Source organism: Piliocolobus tephrosceles, chromosome 2 (assembly GCF_002776525.5).
Source record: "Piliocolobus tephrosceles isolate RC106 chromosome 2, ASM277652v3, whole genome shotgun sequence".
Taxonomy (NCBI): Eukaryota; Metazoa; Chordata; class Mammalia; order Primates; family Cercopithecidae; genus Piliocolobus; species Piliocolobus tephrosceles.
In genome coordinates, this window is record NC_045435.1 from 187,117,302 (window position 1) to 187,143,405 (window position 26,104).

The 26,104-nt window shown below is 36.0% G+C and overlaps 1 protein-coding gene across 2 annotated transcripts in view; it reads left to right on the forward strand.

The window, feature by feature from the left end:
- The window catches only part of CCDC50 (coiled-coil domain containing 50), a 69,430-nt gene that overhangs the window by 32,337 nt on the left and 10,989 nt on the right, over nucleotides 1–26,104 (forward strand). Inside the window, exons 4-10 of one of the 2 annotated variants that reach the window (XM_023214748.3) lie at nucleotides 915–1,005; nucleotides 10,048–10,165; nucleotides 14,923–15,450; nucleotides 19,974–20,089; nucleotides 20,511–20,555; nucleotides 20,652–20,756; nucleotides 22,638–22,717. In XM_023214748.3, coding sequence (XP_023070516.1) covers nucleotides 915–1,005; nucleotides 10,048–10,165; nucleotides 14,923–15,450; nucleotides 19,974–20,089; nucleotides 20,511–20,555; nucleotides 20,652–20,756; nucleotides 22,638–22,717 — 1,083 coding nt within the window. The remainder of the gene's footprint in view (nucleotides 1–914; nucleotides 1,006–10,047; nucleotides 10,166–14,922; nucleotides 15,451–19,973; nucleotides 20,090–20,510; nucleotides 20,556–20,651; nucleotides 20,757–22,637; nucleotides 22,718–26,104) is intronic. The other variant, XM_023214747.1, reaches the window with a different exon arrangement.

The window sequence follows — 26,104 nt, forward strand, 5'->3', positions numbered from 1 at the left end:
CCGGGGCTGCTATCCCAGGGCAGGATTGTCGCTTGCTTACTGCTGCTTTCTCCATTGTGCTTTCCCAGGAGTCTGTATCATTAGCTGACTGAACCAGAGCTGGTACTTCTTGGAAATACGGTTTGAAATCATTAAGCTCAGATGAAACTTCACTTACTTATTTTCTGTACCAGAAGGTACATCCTCTGTGTCACTTGTGACCTTTAACACTTCATTTGGGTTTGCCTTCTCTGCGGTGCTTCTACTTTCTTCCCACTTACTATCACATCCAATGTAGTTATTAGTCACTTAATTCTATACAGATTTTACATTAATTTGGGAGTTTCAGGTAGATGCTTGAATGAAGAGAGATAGAGGCCTTCGAAAACTAAGTCCATGATTTTGTGTATGATTCTTAATTATTATAATGAGTGAATAAAAAGAAGAAATATAAATAGGAATTGCTCTGAGTAGATTTTCATTTCTTTGGTTTGAATAGAGAAGAATACTATGATATTAGACTTATAATGTGAAGTTACTAAGTGTACACTTTTATAGCTTATAAAATGGCATGACAGAATGATTTGTGGTTATTAGTGGTAGAGGCAGGACCGAAAACAGGCCCCAGTGGGGTGAAGTGATATGGTGGTATAGAAGAGGCGTGGAGTTTTCCACTGTTGGGTGTGATGATGAGATTCCAGTTCTACCACATATTTTCGTTGTGATCTTGAGAAAATAATTTATCTTCCCTGGGCCTTAGTTTTCTCATCTGTAAATGTGACTGTGTGAACCTCTTTGCATCTTTATCTTGAAGATAAAGTGAGAAAAATAATGTACTTCTCATATAGTGAGTATTCAATAAATTGTATTTATTATTTTTAGGAAATACATTATTTTTTATTTTCCTTATTCATGTTTTCACCTTTGCTTTTTAGTGAACAACAAGACTGTGAAATTGCTCAGGAAATTCAGGAGAAGCTGGCTATTGAGGCAGAGAGACGACGCATTCAGGAGAAGAAGGATGAGGTATAACTTAGTTACTGCCCCTCTCCCTCATGGAGAAAGGGGTACTCAGCTTTAGAGCAAAAACTTTCTGTAGTCACGGGCTCAATGAAGGTTGCTGAATGGGAAGCAGAATGCCTCTTATTTGGGCTGCGTTTTCCTCTGTGGACCATGGTTGTGGTAAAAGTCTTGAGAGATAATGAATAATTTCACATATGATGTGAGTTAATTTCCTATGACTGCTGTTACAAATTACTCCTGCAAACTTGGCTTAACAGAAATTTACTGTCTTAGAGTTCTGGAGGCTAGAAGCCTAAAATCTGAAGTGTTGACAGGGTCACGCTACCTCTTGGGAAGGATCCTTCCTTGCCTCTTCCTAGCTCCTGACTCCTGGCAATCTTTGGCATTCCTTGGCTTGTATCCGCATCACTTCAGTCTCTGCCTCCATTGTCACATGACTTTTTTCTCTCTCTGTATCTTTGTGTCTTCCTGTCTTCCTAGAAGGACATCAGTCATTGGATTGAGGACCCACCCTAATTCAGTATGACATCAGCTAAACTAATTACATCTGCAAAGACTGTTTCCAAATAAGGTCACATTTTGAGGTTTGGTAGAAATGAATTTGGAGAGGGCACACGGTTCAGCTTACTACAAGGTGTCTGCCCCGGGTTGTTCTTGCAGCATTAGAGAGAGCCGACTTTTGAGTGGAGCCTGCGTGGGATGCAGGGAGGAGTCCTTGGGAGAGGCCAGGAGCAGGCATTGCTCTCATTCTTTCTCTTTTTCTTAAAGGTTTCACTTTCCTGTGATCCATTAGTTAAAAAGACTAATCAGTTCGATTCTCTACATATTTTTAAGTCGTATTGTTTAAAGGCTGAAAATGACTAAAATTATTAATAGTGTTTGGTTTGTGAGAAGACTTGAATTTACCATTAGCTATTATTTCCATTTGTGTTATATTTTCAGCACTTCTTCTTTCTTTCTTTTTTTTTTTTTTTTGAGATGGCGTTTTGCTCTATCACCCAGGGTGGAGTACAGTGGTGTGATCTTACTGCAGTCTCCGCCTCCCAGGCTTAAGTGGTCCTCTTGCCTCTTGAGTAGCTGGGACTACAGACACACGCCCCCACGCTTGGCTAATATTTTTAAATTATTTTTTTGTAGAGACGAGGTCTCACTATATTGCCTAGGCTGGTTTCAAACTCCTAAGCTCAAGCTATCTTCCTGCCTCAGCCTCCCAAAGCACTGGAATTACTAGCATGAGCCACTGTGCCCAGCTTAGTTTCAGCACTTCTTACAAACAATTTATTTCATTTTACATCATTTCTATGCTACCTGCTTTCACACCTGTTATGCCGTACTTGGTCACTGTCTTGATTTATAATAAAGAAGAAAAGGATTTATTATTTTTAATAGTTGGATGACAATATGGTTTGTTATGCACCCAGAAACACTTTTGAGGGTTATAAGCATGGTATTAGTAATTACATAAACTGAAACTGTACTGGACAGACTGGCATTTATGGTCATCCTGTTAAATAGATGTGATCAGGGTCATCAGTAAACAGCCTACATACACTGCTACTCCTACTGAGCCACTCTTGTTCCTGTGAGGCTTCTTGTTCAATGCCAGATGAATGTGAGACACCTGGTATGAGTGTAGTGAGTTGTTTCTTAAACAAGTCATGATCGCATGATAATCAGAACTGCAAGTAAAAATTAGGGATTATTTTTGATACTTCCTGTAATACACAGGAGGCTCTTTCTTAGTATTTAATGTGTTGCCTCTTTATAGTAAAGACTTTGCTTTGGGGATGACACTGGGAACTAAGAAGTGATTATATTTTGTAGACAGGAACGCTTCTATTTAAAAAATACCAGAGTAATGAAGTTGGCTTCTTATAAATGCTACTGCTGTCCTGTGGGGTTTTTTTTCTCCTTTTAGGGAAAAACAGGATAGAAAGAGAAAATAAAACACTTTATTTAAATTATGTAGAATCTAAACAGTAATCATACTATATAAAGTAAGCAGTTCAGTGATTAACTCCAATTTTAAGATGTAGAAATTAAGTATTAAAGAAGTAAGTGACTGATTCCAAGTTATAAAATGCCAGAGAAATGTCTGTACAATTCAGGTCTCCTGACTGCTTCTGACTTAGACGTACTGTGGCATACATGAAACATGTGGACTTTGGAGTTACACTCACCTGGGTTTGGATTTTAGCTCATTAACTGTTCAGCTGTGTGATTTTCAGCATTGCACCTAACCACGCACAACCTCAAGTTCCGAAATGGGTTGAATCATGGTAGTTGTGCATACCCTAAAGGGCTGTTGTGAGGTAAATTAGATGAGGTACTTGCAGCACCTGGTACATGTTAAATTTATAATTGCCCTTTCCTTGATTCTGTTATAGAGAGAGATGTGCTGCATAGGGCAGAATTCAGGCTTCAGTGTGTTTCAGTATGGTGTGCTTTGGGAGGTCCTCAAGTGTTCACGCACTTGTCTTTACAGGTCTCCCATTAGCTTGCCCTCAGAAGAGTGGAAAAGTTAAATGAGAAATCCAGTTGTGTAGGTGTGTTGACTAGACAAGCCTATATAAACTTCATTCAGACTTTTTGACTTTTTAACTCATAGCTCAGATGAGAAGATGGCTACTGTGCCGAGGTGGTCTTTTGTCATAGAAAATTGTGACTCTCAGCTGACTAGTATGTTGTCAATATTAAATGAAGAAAATCTGCATGAGTTAAGTTTGTCATTGTGAGATATATGAAAATGCTTGTTTATTTTAGTCTGTTGGTAACAGGGTGCCTGAAAGGGAGAGGAAACTAATGCTGAGACAGTAGTGCTAATTCTTCTGGCCAATTTTTGAAAAAGAATTGCTTGTTACTCATGAACTCTCTTAGTTCCTTTTTTTCTTTTCTTTTCTTTTTTTTTTTTTTTTTTTTAAGACGGAGTCTTGCTATGTCTCCAGGCTGGAGTGCAGTGGCGCAATCTCCGCTCACTGCAACCTCTGCCTCCCGGGTTCAAGCAATTCCCGTGCCTCAGCCTCCCAAGTAGCTGGGACTACAGGCGCCCGCCACCACGTCTGGCTAATGTTTTGTATTTCAGTAGAGACGGGGTTTCATCATGTTGGCCAGGATGGTCTCGATCTCCTGACCTTGTAATTCACCCACCTCAGCCTCCCAAAGTGCTGGGATTACAGGTACAAGCCACTGCACCTGGTCTCCTTTTTTTTTTTCTTCCCTTTTCCCCTCAGTGCTCTTCTGCTTCCCCACAGGGTCTACTTGGTTAATAAGGATTTATTCAGCAGCAGGGCTGTGGAAAATCTCTCTCTGGGTTTCCACCCAAATCTCTTTTAGAGATTTTTGGGGTCAGTTTTCCTGGGTAGTTACCACCCCGTAAAATACCAGATGTGGAGACTGAGAACCTTTTTCTCTTGGAACAGAGATTTTTTTTTTTTTTTAATTTTTTCTGGACAACATTGTGTGTAAGAGGTAGTGGAGTTATACAACCTTGCGTGTGTAAATTAGCATTTCTAGCTTTGTCATAGTATAATTTTATTGTGTTTGTTAACAAAGCACAGATGTAAGGAAAGTAGTATTTCCATGCAGGAGACTGATGTGGAAAAGTTAAAAAAAATTTTTTTTTTTTTTTGGTCTTTCTAGCTTTCCTCACCTTCCTCCCCTCCCCCCCTCCCCCCGCCATCCCATCACCTTCCCTCTCCTCCTTCCTCTTCTTCACTTTCTTGCTGTCTCACTCTGTTTGCTCTTCTGTCTCTGTTTGTTTATTTTTAGCTCTTTTACATAGTTTCTCGAGTATAGTAGTTCTCTCTAGGCTTCCTATTGGAAGGAGCTTGTTAACTTTGGGTATACTGGAGCCTGTGAATTAGTGGTTAATAAAAATGGGTTAAGGTTAATCAGTTAATTTAACTTAGTTATTCTTAAATAAAACTCTAAAAGTGTGTGTGTACCTATGTGCATGACTAGGGGTGTGTGTGTGTGTGTGTGCGCGCGCGCATTTAAACTTAGGTTTAAAATATATGTGAATTTGCAGCTATTTTAGGAAAAAACTTTTTTTTCCCTTAAATAAATATTAGCATGGTCAAACATGTCATGAAAAGTTTGTGGCACTAGTTTAACTATTTGAAGCCATTTATAGCATAAACTGCTCAGGGTAAGCCTAGTAACCAATTCACATTAAAAAATGAATCTAGTATGAACCGTGGTATTTACACATAGCACTCTTAGAATTTCATGTTCTAAAATAATATTTACATATTATCTGGTAATATTTAGAGGCTAGATCAAACAACAATACCGTTTAGCTATTAAAAATTTTCCTGTGTTGTAAGTATTGTAAAAATAAGTTTATATATATATATATATGACTAGAAAGGGAGATGGGAGAGATGGGAGGCTTCTTGGGGTCTTCCTCTTCTTATTACACTGATGTTTGTACATCCATAGAATTGGTATTTTCCTGTTTTATCAAACAACCCTTTTGGATTTTTACCTGCCTTGACATCCCTACCGAGTTAGATGTTAATTGCTAGTTAATAACGAAGTTTAACAATTAAATGGAATGATTTTCTTTTTTTTCTTTCTGACAGTCATTCGGTAGTCACATTTTTAAATCACCTTTGGTTGTTTTTAAATTCCAGATTTCCTCTTTTTGAAATGCACTGCCATTGGAGGATAGAGGTGAAACGTTAGGAGTAACCCTCTATCCCTTATATATGTATATGATATAACCCTCTATCCCTTATGTGTTTATATGGTGTAACCCTCTATCCGTTATATATTTATACGATATAACTCTCTATTCCTTATATATTTATATAACTCTCTATCCCTTATATATGTATATAACTCTATTCCTTATATATTTATATGATATAATTATCCCTTATATATGTATATGATATAACCCTCTATCCCTTATATATTTATATGATATAACCCTCTGTCCCTTATATATGTATATGATAAAACCCTCTATCCGTTATATATTTATATGTTATAACTCTCTATCCCTTATATATTTATATGATATAAATTGTGTACAAGTTGAGCATCCAAAAATCCAAAATCTAAAATGTTCCAATGAGTATTTTCTTTGAACATCGTATCCGTGCTTCAGAAAGTTTCAGATTTTGGAGCATTTCAGATTTTGGATTTTTGGATTAGGGATGCTCAACCTGTAAATGACAAAAATATACCCCAAGGAACCCAACACCATGTTTCAGTTACTTGTCATCTACTTGGGAAAGATGTGTGGGGATCCTCTGGGTGCCACTGCACCTTGTTTATATTAATGCTGCTCTTAAAGCCATGTTTTCACGTCTTACGTTATGCTAATTGTTTTACCAGAAGTTAAGAACTTTAAGGATGTTTACCATATATACCAATCCCCCAGTGCTCATAGCATTATTCTTTAAAGCTAAAGAGTTTGGCACAGGGCACATGTCTGGCCTACTGAAGGGAATCACTACATCTATGTTTTCATTAAAATTACCTTTCTTTAGTATTCTAGAGATCCTTAACTGTTTCCTTCCTTATGGTTATAGTTTCAAATTTTCCAGAGTTAGCTGAGCTTGGGTAACAGAAGGGAAAGGTGAGATACAATGGTAAACTCCCATTTCAATTACTGTGTTTACTAGGAAGTCTTCTATCGAACAGGGTTATTTTTACATATCAGCCCAGAAGTCTATCTTGTTAATTAAAATATAACTAAAAATGACTTTAAAAGAGCTTAAGAGTTCATTTAGATTTGTTTTCCCAAGTTATGTAGAACATTAATTACCTGAATTTTTTAAAAATGTGAACAGAAGCTTCTGTCATACATTTGGAAAATTATAGGTTACTGGAAGATAATGTGGTTTTTTTTTTCTTTTAAAGTTTTAAAATTTACTAATACACATCTTGAAGAGTTAGATATGCTGCATGCCTTCTATTGAAAGTTGTGTTTTTTTTGGATAAAGTTTTGAGGCCAGTGTTCTCAGGAACCGGCTTGGAAAGTGCTGTTCTAGACTTACCATTAACAGGAAGGAAGCTGAGGACCAAGGAGATTGTTTGTATCAAAGGTGACTAAGCTGGTTAGCTACATCCAAGTACTGTGACTGATAATTGCCATCTTCAGCTTGTTTCAGGGGGATTTACTTTATATTGAAATTATCTGACAAAACTCATTGCATAGTAATGTTGGAAAGCAGGGAGGAGAGCGGACTTGTGCTAAACCTCAGCTATAATATAGCGACAGTTTTCCATTGAATTTTTGTCCTTTCTTTCCTCAAGCCTAGCAGACCTTTTCTTTCAAAAAAGAGCTGAGAGCTTAGAAGAGCAAAAAAGTTTGGGTGCTAAGATGCATGACATACTATGATTATTATTTTTTTGACTTGATTAAAAGCACTTTCTTTGACCAGCTAATGCATTATAAGAAGGGGCATAATTCTTTTTTTCTCTCCTGGTTCTTTACACTGAGAGAGTGGCGTATTACTATGCTTCCATTAGGACTAAATTCAGTAGCAGGAGGGCAGTTATAAGCAATTATATGAATAGAACTCTGAATTTCTGAGACTTTGATAGAAAAACTATCCCCTAAATCTGAATGTTAAAATGAATCTCTTTTCTCTTACAGCTCAAGTTAGACGTGATTTTAAGAGACACTGGGAGATAGTCACTACTAATATCAATTTTGGGGGGAACTTCAATTCTTTATCTGTACAATGGAAAGTTTGAACTATTCAATCTTAAAGCCAAATGTCTTTGACTCCTTAATTTATCATTTTAATAAAGCTGTGTCTACCAGGTCTGTGGAGCATAGTTTATAATTTTTGCTGGAAATTGGACCTGGTAATTTTCCTTTATGTTTTCCTCAGTTATAGTGGGGGAAATATTTGTTTACTGTAAAGCAGAACACTTAGGAAAATATAGTTCTGGTTGCTTAGTAAACATACAGCTCAAGGAAATGTTTACATTTCTTTCTACTTCTGTAGTAAACATTATAGAAATTTGGAAAATTCTTCTGTAACAAATAATAGTTTTTTGGAGAGTAGGGTATCTGTCCCGTTCCTCTGTTCCTAATTGATACATGACTTTGTAAGATATTAAAGCTAAAGAATCTGGCACAGGGATTGACACCTGGTAGACAGAGTTGTTAAAATGATACATTAGGGAGTCAAAGACATTTGGCTTTTTTTAAGATTGAATAGTTCAAACTTTCTGTTGTACAGATAAAAAATTGAAGTTCCCCTCAAATTCATTTTAGTAGTGACTATTTCTCTCCCAGTGTCTCTTTAAAACATGTCTAACCTGAACTGGAAAAGAAATTAATTTTAGCTTTCAGATTTAGGAGATAGTTTTTCCATCAGTCTTAGAAATTCAGAGTTCTATTCATGAAAAGTATACTTGTGTTAAGTAGGATTATGATATCTTTTACCTTTCACTCTGACTTGCAACATTTTGAGTGCCCACTTAAGTGTCCGACACTTGCATGGGTGTTTACATAGATTACTTATCAAAAAGTATGTATATATGTGTCAGTTAAAAGTGTTTTAATGGTACATTTTAAGTTTGTATTTGACATAAAGTCCGATTTGTAAGGCTATTTGGATGAATAGTAAAAAAAACAGCTGAGGATATGGATAAATATTGCTAATTACCTAGATTGAGCATCCAGCTTGTTTCTGCATAGATGTGAAAAAAATTAATTCACTTAAATTTTCTTTTAAAACTGTATATTGCAGTCTTAATGGGTTTTTCATTTGCACCTATTCATAAAATTTGAAGAATAGTAATTCTTGCTTTAAATGAACGTTAACGTTAACATTTAGTACTTCTTGTATTCCTTATTATTGATAAATATAAAGAAGTAAGTACCTCAAACTACCAATGATTGTTACTACCATTTGTACCAGTGAGTATCGTTCCCATATTTGTATGAGCCTTTAAGAATCTGATGATAGCTATAGACTTCTCTCCTTAAAAGTGTGCATGAGCTTATAAGTTTATAGGCTATTTTATAGGGCTTTCATAGAAATAATCTTCAGATTCAGAACATTGTCACTCTGCAGCTCAAAACCTTTAGTAATCCTTCATCCCCTATGTTACAGAGACCAGACTTCTTAAGATTGTCTAAAAGGAATTCCTGGGATCCAGCCTTAGACTGTTTTTTCTAGCCTCAGCTTTTTCTACAGCACTCCGTATCTCATGTTCTAATTGAACTATTGGCTGTTCCTTAGATAGGTGCCCATTAAAATGTTCACAGCTTGCTGATGTTTCCCGTTTCGACTTTGCTTGTTGGAATTCAGTTCTCTGTTCAAAGCCGAACACAGTGCAGAATCTTGTACTGATTGCTTTAAGCAAAAATCGTATTCCCTCTTTTGTACTCCCATGGACATTTTTTTGCGGCATTTACAATTTTATTGTAGTTATTTATTTGTTTTTTTAAAAGTTTCTATGAAACTTTTGTTTTCATAAAAGATGATAATCTTTTAGGGAACATTATGGAATGTTACTCATCATTCTGTGCCTCACAGTGCCTCTCAATAACTGCTAAAAATTTGCCTGGGGATGAACAGGTGGGAGACAGAAGGAAGATTGTTGTCTTTTTTTCAGTTAAGACAGTGGTATTCTAATGCAAAGTGAAATCGGAATCCCCGGAAGAGTTCTTTTCAATAGTTTTTAAATTAAATTGTAATTATAAAGTTTTGTAGTTTACTACATCCTGCCCCATCTAGACTTACTGAATCATCAGCTTGAAAAAAGGACCCACAAATATGTATTTTTAAAATTCTGTTGTGTAACCTGCTTTAGGAAGTACTGAATTTTGAATGTCTTTATATTGTATTAGATTTAAATTTCAATGTAAAAAAGCCTGTCTCACTTATCTAGATCATGTGCTACTCCTGTTGAGCAATCATCTGGCATTTGAAGATGTGAAACTAATGCCAGAAAGTCTAGAGAGCCATGGACAGAGCACATACAAACTTGGCAGTGGAATGTCACGCCCCACTGTATGGAGTTTGTTTGTTCTTTGGTAATGCATGTTTCCATTCTCTCTTGTCTTTACAGGACATAGCTCGCCTTTTGCAAGAGAAGGAGTTACAGGAAGAAAAAAAGAGAAAGAAACACTTTCCGGAGTTCCCAGCAACCCGTGCTTATGCAGATAGTTACTATTATGAAGATGGAGGTAACAATTCCTGCATCATGATCTATTCTATCCTTAGACTCGACCATAAAACACTCCTTTAATTTTGTTCATGAAGTGACCTTAGGGATCTGGGAATGTTTCTCTTATCCCCTGGCACTGGGTACATTTAGATATGTGGCAGAATTCTATTTGAATCTAATAAATTCATGTTTTGTTTTGCTTTGTTTTGTTTTGTTTTTGTTTTGTTTTTGAGATGGAGTCTCGCTCTGTCACCCAGGCTGGAGTGCAGTGGTGCTATCTCTGCTCACTGCAACCTCCGCCTCCAAGGCTCAAGCAGTTCTGCTCCCTCAGCCTCCCAGGTAGCTAGAATTACAGGCATGTACTGCCACGCCTGGCTAATTTTGTATTTTTAGTAGAGACGAGGTTTCACCATGTTGGCCAGGCTGGCCTTGAACTCCAGACCTCAAGTAATCCGCCCGCATCAGCCTCCCAAAGTGGTGGGATTACAGATGTGAACCACTGCACCCGGCCTTATCTGTTCTTTAGTTGGACAACCAGAGCCACTTTCATGGCTGCTCAAATTTGAATATGATTTTGTAAGAATTGGCATGCATTCTTTTAAACTTTAGCCACTTGGAATGCTTTATTATAATCTAAGCATATAAATGGGGTGTGGAAAATGGTGGATGAGTCTCTGGACTTAACCTTTCTCAAGAAGTCTGGGCAGTACTGTTTGAAGCAGGAAAGTGGTATGAAGAAAGAAGGTATACCATTCATCAGTTACTGGGTAACAAAGCTTTGTTCTGTGCTTTCTTGTCTTTTAAACCTAGGCCAATGGTTTAGCCTGCTGATGACAAACAATATTAAATTTTAAGATTTCCATGTTCATTGTTTTTCTTTTAATCCTTTCTTTGCTATTTGATTACCATATAGTATGATTTCTGAGGGAGTGATTCCCACAGTTTCGCCTCTCTGGTGCCTGCTTTGCAGTGTGGTGGTGGTGATGGTGTGGTGGTGGCAGTTGTGGTGGTGATTATGTATCTTAAAAATGTGTTGGGAAACGAGTATTTGCAAGTATTGTTGAGTCCTTCTCAAAGACCTGTCAAAGCAAAGACGTTCCTATAGTTTCAAGTGTCAGTATTTAATGAAATTCAGCTTGAGGACCGATACTTAGGATCGCAAGTGAACAAAACCTAAAGGCAACTTTTAGAGAGTAAGGAATTTAAGGTCAGTGATCCTAAAGGGCCTTACAAACCAGTCATCAACTGCTTTTCTGTAATTCCATTATGAAAGGTAAGTATGTGTTTCTCTGATGAGTAGAATGAAAGCAATGTATATGTAGGTGATGGGATTATTATAGTTTGAGTGTAATTTTGCCCAGTAACTTTTTTTGCTCTAAATTTACCATAATCAGTAGAGCTCAGCCTTTTCAGTAAGCAGGCTGATTCTCAATTTATTGCTTGATGTATTCTTCCTCTGTATGTAAAACACTCATCTCTTTTTTGATAGCCATTTTCTTTTTGCTGGTTTTTCTGATGAATCTGTATGTTATGTCATTTAAAAAGAAAACTTATTGCAACATTTTGCTGTGCTAAAGATCAGAAAGTAAAGTATTACTCTTCACCTTCAATTTAAATCTTAGAAATGTGGTCTGGTGTTTTTCCCTTTTTAAAAATTCTGCTTTGGAGATGTATTCACTGTAAACATTATTATTTTAAACTGTTCAGTCTGTAAAAGCATTAGGATGCCAAGGAATTAAATGTATTAAAGTATTAATTTTAGCATTCCCCTCTTAAAGCCTTATACTGACTCGAATTGAGATCAAACCTGTCTTTTTGATCAGAGTACTGTCATCCCGATTTGTTTCTTTAGGGCAGGAGACTATGTTAAGAATTCATTGGTTTTTCAGGGACACATAAAAGCTTTTAAAAGTATTTTATGTTTATTTTAGTTACTCTGATAAATTTGTGGAGAGTAGCATATATGCTTGTTTCTTTGGGGAGAGACAGACTTTGAGGGAGTATTGAGGAACAGGAAGTGGTGACCTCCTGAACGTGTGCATGTAAATACTCAAATTTCTCTTGCCTCAGCTGTGGTGTTGGGAGATTGTATATTGTTGAACATAGAGTCCTTATGAATATGCCCTTGTGTTAGACCAAGTTCAGTTCCACAGAAACCATATAACAATTCAGCCCTTATTTACAAAACAGTCCTTCGGTTCTTTGCAGTGGTCCTTTTCCAACACATCTGGGATATTCTTTCATTATACTTCTCTGTATGTCTTTGTATATCTATTTGATTTTTTGCCTTACTTGCATAGTAATCACAGTATATCGTTACAGAAATGGTCAATTTTTTCAACTTTTATTTAACTCGAACTTTAATACATCATCTATTAGAATGATTATTTATCGATTTTCTACAAATTTAAAATTGTATTAAACATTTGTCAAATTTATATCAAGTCTTAAATGGCATATATCATTTATTAGTGAATCCATGTTTTTCTTTCAAAGTGTCTTACTGAAGTCATATTAGTGATTTTTTTTTTTTAAGTCATGGTCTTTGGAGTCATAAGACTGTGGTTCAAGTCCTATCCCCTCCTTAGAACAATATTAATTTTAATGAAGTTATGTACTAAATAAAATGGAGATTATAAAAGTAAATCCTTCATTTGGATGTTAAGAAGATCAAATAATGCAATTTTGGTAAAGTACTTATTGTTTATACATATATCAGTGTTATATGTGTATAATGTAATATTTTGTATATCTCTTATTTTGAAAGTCAAACATGGAGGCACACATATAAAATGCAGATATATATGTGTATAAATATATGTGTGTGTGTATATATATGTATTATGTATATGCCAATACATAATACCTATATATGTTTTGGCAGTGAGGGAGTAAGTTATATTTGCCAAATAACTTGGTCTCAAGAAACAAGTCTCAATCCTCAACTGTATGAGGTTTTAAATCATTCAGATAGATTCCTCACCTCATCTTTTTCTTTCCAAGATTTAAAGCTGTCACAACAAATTTATTATTAGAGAATAAATTTTTTCCAGTCAGCTCTGTAAAAATGTAGTAACAGCTCTGTAATAATTCTGCAACTTATTTCCTAAAACTATGAATATCAATTAACTATTTAGAAGGAATTAAAAATCATAACATCACAAATTCATGTCAAAACCAATTTCTTTTTGTTTCTTTTGAGCTGGAAGGTAGGCTTCACTTGTGCAACTCGTGAGTGAGCCCATTTTTATTAACACTGTAAACTATTGTTCCCTGGATGTGATCATTAAGTAGCTGGTCTGTAAACTTTATAGCAGTAGTCACTTGATTCTCATGTGGTCATGATAGACTTAAAATAATAGTTTATTTAAAAGAGCAGGTAATTTTTTTTTTATCACCGGGTAATTCTTCTCTTTTGCTTTTGATTTTATGTAAAATATAAACTTAACCATAAATGATGAAGATAAATACTTGTACAGACTGTTTAGAAAACAGATTCTAATTTAGTATTGTCTTTGGAAGCAAGCTTTCTTTTCTTCTGGAAAGCTCAAGAGGAAACAATTTGAGGTTTTTAATGGAAACTTACATCATTCGTACATTTAGCACATATCTCTTGCTGTATTCCTTTAACATTAATATCAAATGAAACAGTTTTAAAGGAAAACATATAGTTTTTTACTTTCTTTATATCTCATCAACTTACAGCAGCTCTTTGATGCAGTTCAGTGAGTGGTTAATGCCATCACGGAATCTTGGCTATCATAGCAATTTTCCATGGAATTGGGATTTTTTTGTTATTTCCAAAACATAGTAAAAGTTTTAGAAAATGTTAAATCAGTATATTCTTGTAAAGTGCATATGAATTTACTGCCTTTGTTTTCACATTATATTTGTGCCAAAAAATGACCTGAGAAAGCACTATATTTGTGCTGTTTTTGAAGTGTATGTTAAATTTGGGGACATATACTTAGCATATATTGTATTTTTATACAAATAATACAGTATCATACAGTTTTTTGAAATGTATTTAGGAAGCAACTCCTTTTTATATATTCCATCAAAGCAACCCTTTGAATTTTTTTCCTTTGCCAAGTTTCAACTAAGATTGGTAACAATTATCTAAAGATAAGAGGGTCACGGACTCACTTAAAATTCTCATCTACTTGACCCTCTTTTACATTGAACTGTAATAGAGGGCTATTTTCTGAAGTGACTGGGTATGTTTGCTTTGGCCACATAAAGTGGACAGATGGAGGAATATAAAAATCTGTGGATCATTCCTCTGAACTCGAGAAACTAGCAATATTCTGATACAGTTTTATTGATATTTCCAGTAAGAATATTTGAAAGCCTCTGTCTGAGATTACAAAGCTTAATTTTTTTGTTTTACAAGATTTCTCAACCTCTTTTTACTCTATATTAGTTTCAAATTGGTTTATAAATAGAACTTAATGTTCAATGGCTATAATTTTGTTATTGGCAAATATTAAAGTGTTGTCAGCTCTGCCTAATCATGATCAAGCTCTTCTTTCACATTTGTTTCACTTAATTTTAGTTTCTTACTATTTTGGCTGTATACCCAGAATTCTTTAGGTATGCATGAACTGTTTCAGTAATGCTCATCCCCTCTTCTCAATTTGTTAAGTTGGAAAAGCAGTTTTCTCCATTTTTAAAGTACCTTAAACTGGGGCCCAGACTCTCCCTTGTGTAATGAGTTCATACTCTCATTAAATTAATCTGCATTTTTATTTTTCACATCCCTCTGCCTCCACTCAGACCAACCAGGGTCAAGGAGGGCCAGGGAATTGGGTTCTGGATTCTCAAGACCTTGTAGACTCCAAAGAGATGGAAAGACTGTGAAGCAGAAGAAAGAGAAACCAGAACATCCACTGGAGAACTTGGAAGAGCCAGAACAGCATCTTTCATCAGAGAGATCCCTGTCATCCTCTAGCTCTGGCAAAGAGAGGGACAAGCCCCAAATTAACAATGGGCAGCATGAAAGGAAACGGTCCGCTCAGGAGAGGCCCCGGCGACCTCTGCTTCCCACAATCAGTGGTGAAGTGTTTCTGAGCACTGAATGTGATGACTGGGAGGCTAAGAATAACTATCAGACTCGAAATTGGGAAAAACAGTCTCGACACCAAGATCGACTTTCACCCAAGTCCTCACAAAAAGCAGGGCTTCACTGCAAGGAAGTTGTATATGGGAGGGACCATGGGCAAGGTGAGCACAGAAAAAGGAGACACAGGCCCAGGACTCCTCCATTCTCAGAGAGTGAGGAGCAGCTCCACCTCCATGACCCAGGTAATAGAGGACAGTCTCGATGGAAGTCCTGGTATCATGTATATAACTACAAACCAATGAATTTAATAAGTATCTTAAGCAGCCTTTCTTTCTCTCCAGTTTGTGCTCATGACTTTGAAATAAATCCTAGAGCAACATATTGTAAAAGGTATACACTTAATCTCAGATCTGTAAGAAGAAGGAAAATATTTGTAACTTTTCCCTTCTGTGAGAATGCACTGATTCTTGGAGAGTTATTCCAGGCCCAGGCTCTATTAGAGGTACCCATTCCAGATGTGGTTCTTCATTTACTGAGACTGTGTATCAGAGATTCTGACACCAAATCAAAACTCCCGAATTTCTGGTTTTACTTCAGTGAACCCAGAAGAGCTGATGAGCCCATCTTGATAGTGTTTGTCTAACCAAAAGGCCGATAGAGCCGGAAATACTGTTATTTTTTAGGCCTCATCTTTCTCATTTGTAAAACGAGGAACTGGATAGGCAGTCTTCTAAGAAAGTGTTTTTCAAATAATATGCCTCAGTTCATTTTCATCAGAATCAGCTGTTAACTAAAAATGGAAATTTCTGGGTTTCACATATATTATCATCTCTGGAGTAAGGCCTGGCAGTTTGGACATGCTTTAGACGTGGAGGTGGATTCTTAGGAACTTAAAGTTTAAAGTCACTGCATTAAGTTACTTTTTATGCTCTAACTTTCTCCAGCTCTAACTCTACAGTTGGTGTTCTAAAGTACCAATACAGGTAAGTTATTGGTACCTATATAAGAATGAGGTAAATATTATAGATAAATCTCAAATTTCTGGCACCACTGAGGCTTAACTCTGAAGTCCATCATTGACACAGTAATGGCTCTATTTTCTATTAACTGCTGAGGTGGTGCTTTCCATGTGGCTGTACCAAGGAGCCAGTCGAGCCCTATCTGTGGTCAGAGAACTTGTTTCTAGGTTGTAGATTCAGGTTAAGTTGGTTTTTCCTGTCATGTTATTTCTTATTAAAGGACTTGGCTATGCAGAAAATTAAAATTTAGTTCCAGAAGCCATTCTGAGTAGCTGCCACAAATATCCTTGTCTTCGGCTTTGTGCTTGGATTTCAGCCAAAAAGATGGCTTTGTAAACAGTTACCAACTAGATACACTTTGTTAGGGAGACGCAAAGAGCTGTGGAAAAATAGAGGAAAGTGTGATGTAATCTGTCTTGAGTAGGTTTATGAGGAAATTACACCATTTTCAGGTTTAGAAAGACATTTTGGAGTTCCAGAGGCTTGGGGGAAGTATGGAGGAAGAATGGTGATACACTGACCTCTACATTTCTGCTTCTGTGAATCTGACTTTCAGGAGTGCTCTGAGGGCTAGTTAGGCTTTATGGCTTTTAGTTATGCTCCAGGATATTTTAAGTAGGCTTAGGAAGCATGACACTAAACACTGACTCACAGGCTCCACTACTAGAATTGCAAATGTTTTGTTTTGTTTTTTATTTTGCCACCACAAGGGATTAAAAAACCGTGTTACTAGGCAGATATTAAGATGGCTACAACATGAGCTGCGTTATTTCTATCATTTTATATTCAGCTTGCTTTTTACATTTTACCTTTCTAGCCCCTGTAGGCATTTGATTTTGTAACTTCCTGGAAAACAGGTCAGAGGATTACATTAAAATATAATTACTAGGTAGTGGCATCTAGCTGTTGTAAAAGCACAATTCTTAAAGTTGTTAGGACAGGCCAAATTTACATTTAACTTAATAATGAAGAAACTAGTAGGATGACAAGCAGCTGGTTCTAAGAGTATTTGCGGAGCAGCATTAATAGAATCAGTTGAAAGGGAGTGCAAAATGAAATTTTGAGTATAAGATAACTATCTACAGGGCAATGGGTGTACCTAACCTTTCAGAGTTACTTCTCTGTTGGACTATAAATTCTTAACAGCTTATCATTTTCTGCAGGTTAACTTCTAAACTCATAGGGCCATAAAATATGTGCACTTTTCTGCTGTGAATTGTTAGTCAGATATGCTGTGGCATTCCCTAAATGTCAAACTGGCTTATTACAAATACTCTTACATGATATCAAAAAGAATCTATCATTTTACCTTATTCCAAGCTCAGAATAAATTTATCTTCAATATCAGTACTTTAAACAATTTTATTCTGTAAATTTATTTAAGGCTGAAGTTTTGTGTTCATTTAGGGATGTTCTTACGTTCTCCAGGTGAAGGATGATGAATAGAAAAAAACAAGGAAGTGTTAAATTAAGATACATATGGAACTTGAAAATACCACTCACCTGCTTTTTTGAAAGCTAGTTTCCAGAGTCTGTTTAGGATACTGAGATGAGGGAAGCTAGTCTGTTAATTTCCTTCATTAATTACATTAAAAAAAAATGTAGACATCTTTGTTTTCTTTAATGACGGCCTTACACTTCTCTGTGAGTTCTTTTTCTATATCCTTACAAAAATTTTTGTCACCTTGGGTCCAGAGGACACTGCAGAGAATGGGCATCCTGACAATGCAGAAATTTAGTATTCCAAGCTGTGGGGATTTTCTACTTAATGAGATTTACACATTCCAGTGATACATCAAGGGTTTAAATAAACCGTTTCCCCTCTAAATATTTGGAACTGAGAGATACTACCTCAGATTCTGACTCTTACTGAGTCATCATTCTCTTTTTAACTGCCAGAGGTTATAGTGTTATCACCCTGTCAAACTGAATTAGACTCTTCAATGGAATATTGCCTTTGGTAGATTTTAAAACAATGTGTCTTTAATGAAATTAAAAGTGAAAAATCTTCTTGGCTAATTCTGTGGTGTACTTAAGGAGGCGTAATAGTGGAGAAAATTTGGTCTCTTGAAATTTGAGCACATCCCACTGTATTATTTCCCTGAATGGCAAAAGTGAAGGAGCTAGGCATGTTCCGTCATCCTTAATTAAGCTTTGGGCTGCTTATTGAAGTATCATTTTTTCTATACATTGGAACATGGTATATATAGCAGACTATTTGTCCACTGACATTGCCCAGTACTGAGTTCCGTATCTAATTTCATGTTCTTTGAAATCTGCCTTCCTAGTTATGACTAAGCTAAATAACTCAGGGAGATTTATATTCTGTTTCAAATGGTCCACTCTTGGGACTATGCCACTGTTTGTTGTTGTTGTTGTTGTTTTTTGCTGTCCCAAACCACTCAGAAATCTAGATTAAGTCCAGCCCAGCATAAGACTCAGTGGCTCTAGAGATGCTTTGAAGTGGCCTGTGCAATCAGGTTCTATTAGGTCTGAAGCTAAGAAAGCCATGTTTACTAGTCTTTGAGGGAAATACAGATGTGTATGAGTCTGTGGCTTCTGAAGCCACAGAAGCCAGGTTGAAAGTTGTACAAAGATAGGCTTCACAAAATACTTACATTCTCATCATTTGCCCAGTGTTTGCTTGTATTTTATTTTATTTTTAAATTAATAGCAAGTGAGTCAAGTGTGGTGAGGAATTTTGACAAAAAGCATTTTAATTTACGGTAATTTTAATGGATATAATACACTAAACAGGTGATGCCAATATTAATTGCTAGTAAGAATCAACTGGGGAGATTTAAAACAAACTTACCCAAGGACAGGGCACACCCAGGGTACTTAATTTAGAATCTGGGGGGGTTGGGGCAAATGGATTCAAAGCACCATCATGTGATTTAAATATGTAGCCCTGACTGACAACCACTGGCATAAAGAGACAATTGGGAGTACATTTTCTTTGTCCTCTGAATAGTTAATTTACTGAAATGAACTGTTTCAGATGAATAATCTTGTTCACTGTGTTCAAAATTTTTATTAATTCTAAATATAATACACTGTCGAGTAAAATTTTAAGGCCAGAATTGCTTTATAGGAATAAATTGGAATAGAACTCTGGTCATTGTACTGTCAATATAGCCCTAAGATGTCACAGTGCCATCAGTCTGATCAAAGCTGTGGGGAAGATCTAAAGTGAGTGGGTTTATTTACTCTCAGAGCAAAAGCCATGGCAGGGCCACTGCTTGTCTAACAGGTATTATCACATGACTACCAGGTGCTGCTGTTTCTGCTCCCTCTGAAATGTAAGTATGCAGACTGAGATAGATAGAAAGAAGCCTCTCCTCTCCTCCAGCCTTGACAGTGTAGCCTCCTTTAAACTCTGACTCTGTAATTTGCTTATCTTTAAATTCTTTTTGTTTTCTATGACTTTTTTTTTATATTGACTTTATATTTTTCTGGGGCCTCACTTGCAACTTCTTACATAATTTTCTGCTGTTGCAGAAACTATGTGAGAGGGGACTTTTTACCAGGCAGGCTTGGTTAGATATCGTTGTTTAAATGCATGCATTGTCTACATTGCCACTTCCATCCCTAAGGCAAAAATATTTTTAATGCACCCCACACTGAATTCTGGAGTAGAGGTCATATTGTTAGCTACTAAAGAAAATGTCCTTTATCTTAAATTACATAACTTTTCAGAAAACATTCTCAGTTGTTCTATTACATTGAGTTTTTTTTTTTTTAAGGAATTAAGCCAAGAGTGACGAAAGAAACTATACCTGCTCCGTCACGAACGACCCACAGGGATCAGGAATGGTATGATGCTGAAATTGCCAGAAAACTACAAGAAGAAGAACTTCTGGTGAGCAAAGTTGAAGGCAAAAGTTTAGATATATTGATGGGTATTGTTTTTTGTGTGTGTGAATTTAGTCCATCTTGAAATTATATTAATAGTCCTCTATCAATTGAGAAACCTTGTTTTTTCCTTATGAGTGGAAAAATCAAGACAATACGAATAAAGGATCCAGTTTTGCTTAGTGAGTGAACATTAGCAATGAAGTCCATAACTCCGTGTCTCCATCTCCATGATAGTTCTCCATGACCCTGCTGTAGGATTTGATAAAATCTAGAGTTCCTACTCTGGTTGGTGAAAGCCTACCAACTGATGATCAACCTCAGGAACGTGTGTCACAATTACTTTCATAAACCAGCGTGATTTGTACAGGATATGTACAACATAGACTCCAATTAAATTCTTTGTTTTTGTATTTTTGATATCATAGGCTACCCAGGTGGACATGAGAGCCGCTCAAGTAGCTCAGGATGAAGTAAGTTAATGAGTTTAGCTGATATTCTTTGGAAATATCCTAGTATATTTCTATCTGCAACTCTGCAGTTAATGATATTGACTGTATTTTGTTTAGGAAATCGCTCGACTTCTAATGGCTGAAGAAAAGAAAGCTTACAAAAAAGCCAAGGAGCGGGAGAAATCATCTTTGGACAAAAGAAAGCAAGACCCTGAGTGGAAGGTAGAGTGTGTTTTGTTTGTTTTCTAATTAGAAATAACATTAGAAATGAAAAGGGGACTCTGCTTTTAAGTTAAGCTCTGCAAATATAGTTAGGATATATGGATATATAAATTATCTGTATTGCATATGTGAATCTGATCTGAGAAGGTTCCATCAGCATGAAAAATCTCTGAATTTTTGAAAATATGTAAAAGTTACTGCTAAGATTGAAAACTCATTCTGTTCCCTTTAAGAATGAAATGCAAGTACTTCTGGTCATGAACAGTCTTAGTTTTCATATACAGTACTTTGATTATAGAAGAATGTAGCATTTTCACATGCTTTCATATTTTCACATGCTTTCATATTTTCACATGCTTTCATATTTTCCACAATGAACTTCTTTTCCCGTCTCTACTTTCTTTGTGCTTACATTATCCTTCATCTCTATCCTGTACCCTTTTCTCTTTCCTTTGAAGCAACATGGTTTGTGGCAGACTGAAAGATACATACGTATCACCAACAATTCTTATTTATGTCACAGTGCAAGACCTATCTAGAATGAGTTTGACTGTTATCTTTCCCCTCATTGATCAGAAACTGTAAACAAAATAAGCAGTTACTGCAATTCATTCTGCTGTGGTAGTTGCAAGTTCCAGTTTAGCAGACTTTATTCATCAGTGACAGTGCACAGGGCAACACTTTGGACCTCCATGGAAAGACAAAGACATTTTTCTGATAGTAGTGTAAAATGTACAGAGGAAGACAAAGCATAAACAGCTAACAAATAGAAGGTCAAGCTAGGTGGAAAAAGAGTGGAGGAGTAGGGAGAGAATTTGTACAATACAGGGTTTTTAGGGAGGGAGTTTAGGCCCAGAAGAATGAAACCTAGGTTGTGTATTCCTGATACAGTTGGTGTTTACCACTGGTCTCTCTTGAACAAATACCTCCGTTGGGCTTCTGGTCCCACCTCACAGTCTCAGTAATGGTTGTGAGGAAAAAGAAGATGTAGAAACCCTGCTAATAGTATTGCTGTACTCTTTCCTGTTGCTCAGTTACCCAAGTGTTAGTCTCAAAACAATGACCGTATTATTCTCATATTAATTATGTATATTTAGCTCTCTCTTTTAACTAACTCAGTAATTCAGGATTTTTTCTAAAATACTGTTTTAGTCAAGGATTCCCAAATACTTCTGTTAAATAAATTAAGCCACAAATAATTGCCCAGGAGTTACTCAGATTCTTTGTTACCTTAGCTAGGAAAGGGTAAGTATTGAAGGATTATAAATCAAGTGTGTCAGAGGGCAGTGGCCACATCTCTAGCAAGTATCATGACTTCTGTGATTTTTATTTTATAACTGGTACTGATACAGTTCCTCTCTTGGAAAAGTTGACTTGAATGTGCCTTAGTTTACTGGCTGGAAATCAGCCTAAGACAGGTGTGCGGAAAGAAGTTTGAGTGCACAAACCTGGATTCTGTAGACTCTGGGCGTCCACTGGTTCTTGTCAGTTACTGTGTCGCTATTATGTTAATAATCAGTGGCCAAGCACAACCATCTAGGGAAGCATGTTCCTGTGTGTTTAGCCCATTCCTCTGGCTGCTCTGACCAAGGCTGTCAGATGAGTGGGCTAAATTCACCTTCCATGTAAGCCCAAAGCATACCTTTGCAGCTGTAAGTTTTTTACCTCTGGAGTGGCTGTATATATAAATATATTATGTTGCTCAAGTAAATATAATTAATCTGAAATTACTGAGGAAGAGCTTGGCATGATAAACATATTTTCTAAACTTCATCTTTCCCTTTGATGATTCTGGATTGTGTGTGTTATTCCCTTTGATGATTCTGGGCTGGATGTGTGTGTGTGATTTTTTGTTGGTTTGTTTCTATTTTTTGTCCATAGCCCAAAGCAGCTAAAGCAGCATATTCAAAGTCGAAAGAGAGTGATGAACCTCACCGTTCTAAGAATGAAAGGCCAGCACGGTAAGATGACACCTGAAAAGGAAAATGAGGAAGTTGACTTTGGGGTGAGTAAGGAGATGTCAGTTGCCTAAGAAGAGTGTATGTTTTTTGGAGAGGAGATCCAAAAGTCTGCATTTGTGAGGTAGTGTCAAGATGTTCGGAGTTATTTTTCAAACTTTATTTCCAGTCTTAAATTGAGTTGTGCACATCAAACCAGGATTTTACAAAAGTTGGGGTGGATAAGGAAGGATGTACTTTTTGTTAGGACTGATTCTTACCTCTACATTCACTGAATTTATGCTTTCAGCTTGGGGAATGAGAGTCATTTTCTTTCCTAAATAAAATTTCGAGTTGTAAATTTTTACCGGGTTTCATAGCCGCACTGATGGGTGTGTGACATTTGTACATGCTCAAACTCCTTTCTTTCTGAGTCTCAGTGTCCTTGACAAAATCTTGAATGCTTGCAGACTGTCTAAATCCTGCTTGACAGATAGCTGTGGCTATGGTGTACATACTTTCTGATTTATCTCAAACAGTCGTGCATCATAGTTATGGAGCAGCTGCTGTCTTTCTACCTCATGTTGTCAACATTTAAGTCTCTGGGGAAGTAACCTCTTTTTTTTTTTAATTGCTTTTTGTTACCTTTCAAAGGAAATCATGATTGGAATGTGAAGAACTGTTAAACACAAGACAAAAAAGTAACACTAAATTTAACATTTTGAAAACTGAATTATTCAAATTTGAATTATATTCTTGATTATTATTTATCAATTCTTACAACATTTATTTCATTGAATAATTGACACTGTTGTTGCTACTCATGCCCACACTGAAGTTCCTAGACTTGTTTCCTTCAAGTGAATGTATTTAGTGTCCTTAAAAAGTAACCCTCTATTTTAAAACTCATTTGCTTTCAGAAGATAACCCTTCAGAAAATTACATTGGGTTTGTATTGCTCTGAGAACAATAGTGGCATAATCTGTCTAGTTATGTAAAATCTGTTTCTTTTGTAGCTTTTGGTTAAGCACATACCAAACATTTTTTTAGAAGTCTATAGGTTAGTACATTCCCAAAGTATCCAAGTAAAAGAAGCAGCAGCTAATCTGTTCTCACTTAAGTAAATACATCTGGATTATTATCCTTTTTTTTAGTCAAATGAATTTAAATCATCTTTAGGCTGATTCTGCGGTCTTCAAATCCTTGGTCTCTTTAGAATAGTAATACCGTTGACAGCATATATGATGGAACAGTATTGGATGATTTCTTAAGAAAGTTTATTAAAGTCTGAAAACAAGTTTTTGGAATGTAATACATACTTCAGAAATATTTGGCATACTGAAAGAGTGAATAATCAAATGATCCTGTATTAAAAATGACTATTATAAATTAATGAAAAGTGACTTACAGCTAGTAGAATAGAAATTTTTGTTTTTACCTTAGAGGAACATTTGTCTTTAAATGTCATTTTAGAAGGATTGTATATATGACAAAAAAAAAAGTAAGAATTTTATGAAACCTGTATTTTCATTGTTGAAAGTTAAAGCTTGTATATCTTGCATATGTAGATACCTTGCACAACTAATATCAGAATGTATGCTTTCTGGGTAGAATCTGTGGTTTTCCTCTTTCACATTTAATCATGGTGGGAAAGTTGAGCTAGCTAGCTATACAGAAAGAGTTGGTTTCAAGGATTGAAAAACATGGCACTTCCTAGGTCAAGATGTTTATTACTGAAGTGTGGTAATAGTAGTAGTAGAGGAGAAACAAATTCTCATGTACAGTTTGTAATACTTATGGTCAACAATCCAATTTCTTTGTCTGTTACAGAATTTTCTGCTCTTTGTGTATGTATGTTTAACCTTTGTTATTATTTTTCAAAAATTGCCATTTTTATTTTAGATTCTGGGGATACATGTGTAGGTTTGTTACAAGGGTATATTGTGTGGTACTGAGGTTTGTACTTTTGACTTTGTCACCCAGATAGTGAACAGAGTACCCAGTAGGAAGTTTTTCAGCCCTTGCCTCCCTCCCTCCTTTTGGAGTTCCCAGTGTCTATTATCCACATCTTTAAGTCCATGTGAACCCAGGATTTAGCTCCCACTTATAAGTAAGAACATGCAATATTTAGTTTTCTGTTTCTGTGTTAATTCACATAGAATAATGCCCTCCAGAAGCATCCATGTTGCAGCAAATGATACGATTTCATTCTTTTTTATGGCTGTGTAGTATTCTATAGTGTATATATACCACATTTTCTTTAATTAACTGTTGATGGGCATTTTCGTTGATTCCATGTCTTAGCTATTTGCCCAGCTAATTTTTGTATAGTTAGTAGAGACAGGGTTTCACCATTTTGGCGAAGCTGGTCTTAAATTCCTTGACCTCAGGTCATCTGCCTGCCTTGGCCTCTCGAAGTGCTGGGATTAAGGCATGAGCCACCGCACCTGACCTGGACATTTTAATAATATAGATTCTTCCAACCCCATGAGCATAGAGTGCTTTTCTGTTTATTTGTTTCATCTATGATCTCCTAGACTTGATAAACAACTTAAGCATAGTCTCAGGAAACAAAATCCATGTACAAAACTCAGTAGCATTTCTATATTCCAGTAAGGTTCAAGCTGAGAATCAAATCAAGAACTCAATCCCATCTATGATAACCACACACACAGAATACCTAGGAATACTTCTAACCAAGGAGGTGAAAGATCTCTATGAGGAGAACTACAAAACACTATTGAAAGTTTTCTACTGTTTTTAAGGAAATAGAGGATCACTTAGCAATCTGAATTGTAACTCTTGTAACTGGAAAAAATTGCATCCCGTGTTCCAAATTGTTTTAACTACAGGATTTTATAATGGTAATATTGTTATTCTACTTATTTTTTCCTTAGAAAAAATAAATATTTTATAAATCTTATTTTATTCCTTAAGCATTCTTATGAATGTGAAATACATTTGTCTCCCATTTTTCATTTATCCAGTATTTACTGAGCATCCTAATAATTGCTCACACGTAATTGGGGTACACATCAGTCAACAAGAATGAACTCTGTCATGTTCTCATGAGTTTGTAATTTAAAAAAATAATTATCCAAATAACTATTACGATTGTGTTAAGTACTATAGATGAAAAGTACAAGATGATAAGAACATAGGGAGACTTCCTGATTTAAGTGTCTAGGAGGGTTTCTTAAATGAATTTTGAAGTGAATTATGAAGTATTTGGCTGTATCACTAAGTTAAAGATGTAAATTATTTCATGAGAAAGGTAGGAAACAGGCAGTCTTAATACAATAAACTATACAACGAAGTATTGGTTAATAAGGTTTTTCTAACTTGGATATATATGCCCTAACTTTAAAACAATTGTCTCCGGTATAACAAAATAATTTGATGTAGGTCTCC